At 50.8% G+C, this 1,219-nt stretch overlaps 1 protein-coding gene across 1 annotated transcript in view; it reads left to right on the top strand.

Annotated features, from left to right (window-relative positions):
* SMARCA4 (SWI/SNF related, matrix associated, actin dependent regulator of chromatin, subfamily a, member 4) overlaps positions 1-1,219 on the top strand; it is a 126,870-nt gene that overhangs the window by 35,433 nt on the left and 90,218 nt on the right. Inside the window, exon 8 of the mRNA XM_012810135.2 lies at positions 456-629. Coding sequence (XP_012665589.1) covers positions 456-629 — 174 coding nt within the window. The remainder of the gene's footprint in view (positions 1-455; positions 630-1,219) is intronic.

Raw genomic sequence — 1,219 nt, 5'->3', positions numbered from 1 at the left:
TGGGACCACAGGCGCCCGCCACAGCGCCTGACTATTTTTTGGTTGCAGCCGTCATTGTTGTTTTGGCGGGCCCGGGCTGGATTCGAACCCGCCACCTTAGGTGTATGTGGCTAGAGCCTTGGCCACTTGAGCCACAGGCGCTGAGCCAAATAGTGTGGTTTTTCTTCCCTAATATGACATTTGCCATCATGAAGCAGGAGACTCGTGTGGATCTCTTCCGGAAGGTGCAATACCTTTGAATGATGCCTAAGAAATTCCACGTGCGGTTATGTTGAGGCTCTGTGTGGAGTTTGAGAAGATCCAGCTTCTGAGTGTCTAGGAACAGTCTCCTGCCTTTTGCTCAAGGACTCCGTGCTTAAGGCGCTTACCCCAAGGCTGCTCTTGTGTAGTGTGCAATATATCTCTGTGGTCGCCACAAAGCTGCACGTGATATCAGCCTCTCCTCTCCCTTCTAGCTGCGCCAGGAGGTGGTGGTTTGCATGCGGAGGGACACAGCCCTTGAGACTGCCCTCAACGCCAAGGCCTACAAGCGCAGCAAGAGACAGTCCCTGCGCGAGGCCCGCATCACTGAGAAGCTGGAGAAGCAACAGAAGATCGAGCAGGAGCGGAAGCGCAGGCAAAAGCACCAGGTGTGTCCCTGAGGCCTACATACCTGGGTTCCTGGCCTATCCTGGCACACTTGCTACAACAGGAACTGTGTTTGCTCTATTTGTCAACATGCTTGGTGGTATCTCTTTTTTGTTTGTTATAACAGTATTGTAGACATTGAGAATATGCTGCAAGGTGAATCCAAACAGTGGGGCAGGACAGGTAATAAAAGGTGATAGGGTGTAAAGAAAAATCCAGCTGGGATAGAGAGTGAAGGAGAAACTATTGTAGATGGGATTGGGGGAGCCCTGTCTGGGGAGGTGAGAGCTAAGCAGAGACCTGAGGGAGGGGCAGGACTGCTATGTGGGCAAAGAGCTTTCCAGGCAGAAGGTAGTGGATTATGCCTGTGACTTTCATAGAAAGCAAGGATCTCAGAGGAGGTGAGGACAAGGCAGTGGCAGGACAGGTCAGGCAGTCCTCTGTAGGCTTCAGGGAGGATTGGGGCCTTTATTCCGAGTGAGGTAGGTGCCATTGAGGGTTCCATGCAAAGGAGGGACTGAGCTGACTCAGATTTTTATAAGATAAGTCAAGGAGACTAAACTCTCCAAATCTATTTTTTTTTTTTTTTTTT

Source organism: Otolemur garnettii, unplaced genomic scaffold, assembly GCF_000181295.1.
Source record: "Otolemur garnettii isolate 467f Iridium unplaced genomic scaffold, OtoGar3 scaffold00127, whole genome shotgun sequence".
In the NCBI taxonomy this organism is placed as follows: Eukaryota; Metazoa; Chordata; class Mammalia; order Primates; family Galagidae; genus Otolemur; species Otolemur garnettii.
The sequence above is the reverse complement of the archived record's forward strand: the minus strand, read 5'-3'. Positions and strand labels throughout refer to the sequence as shown.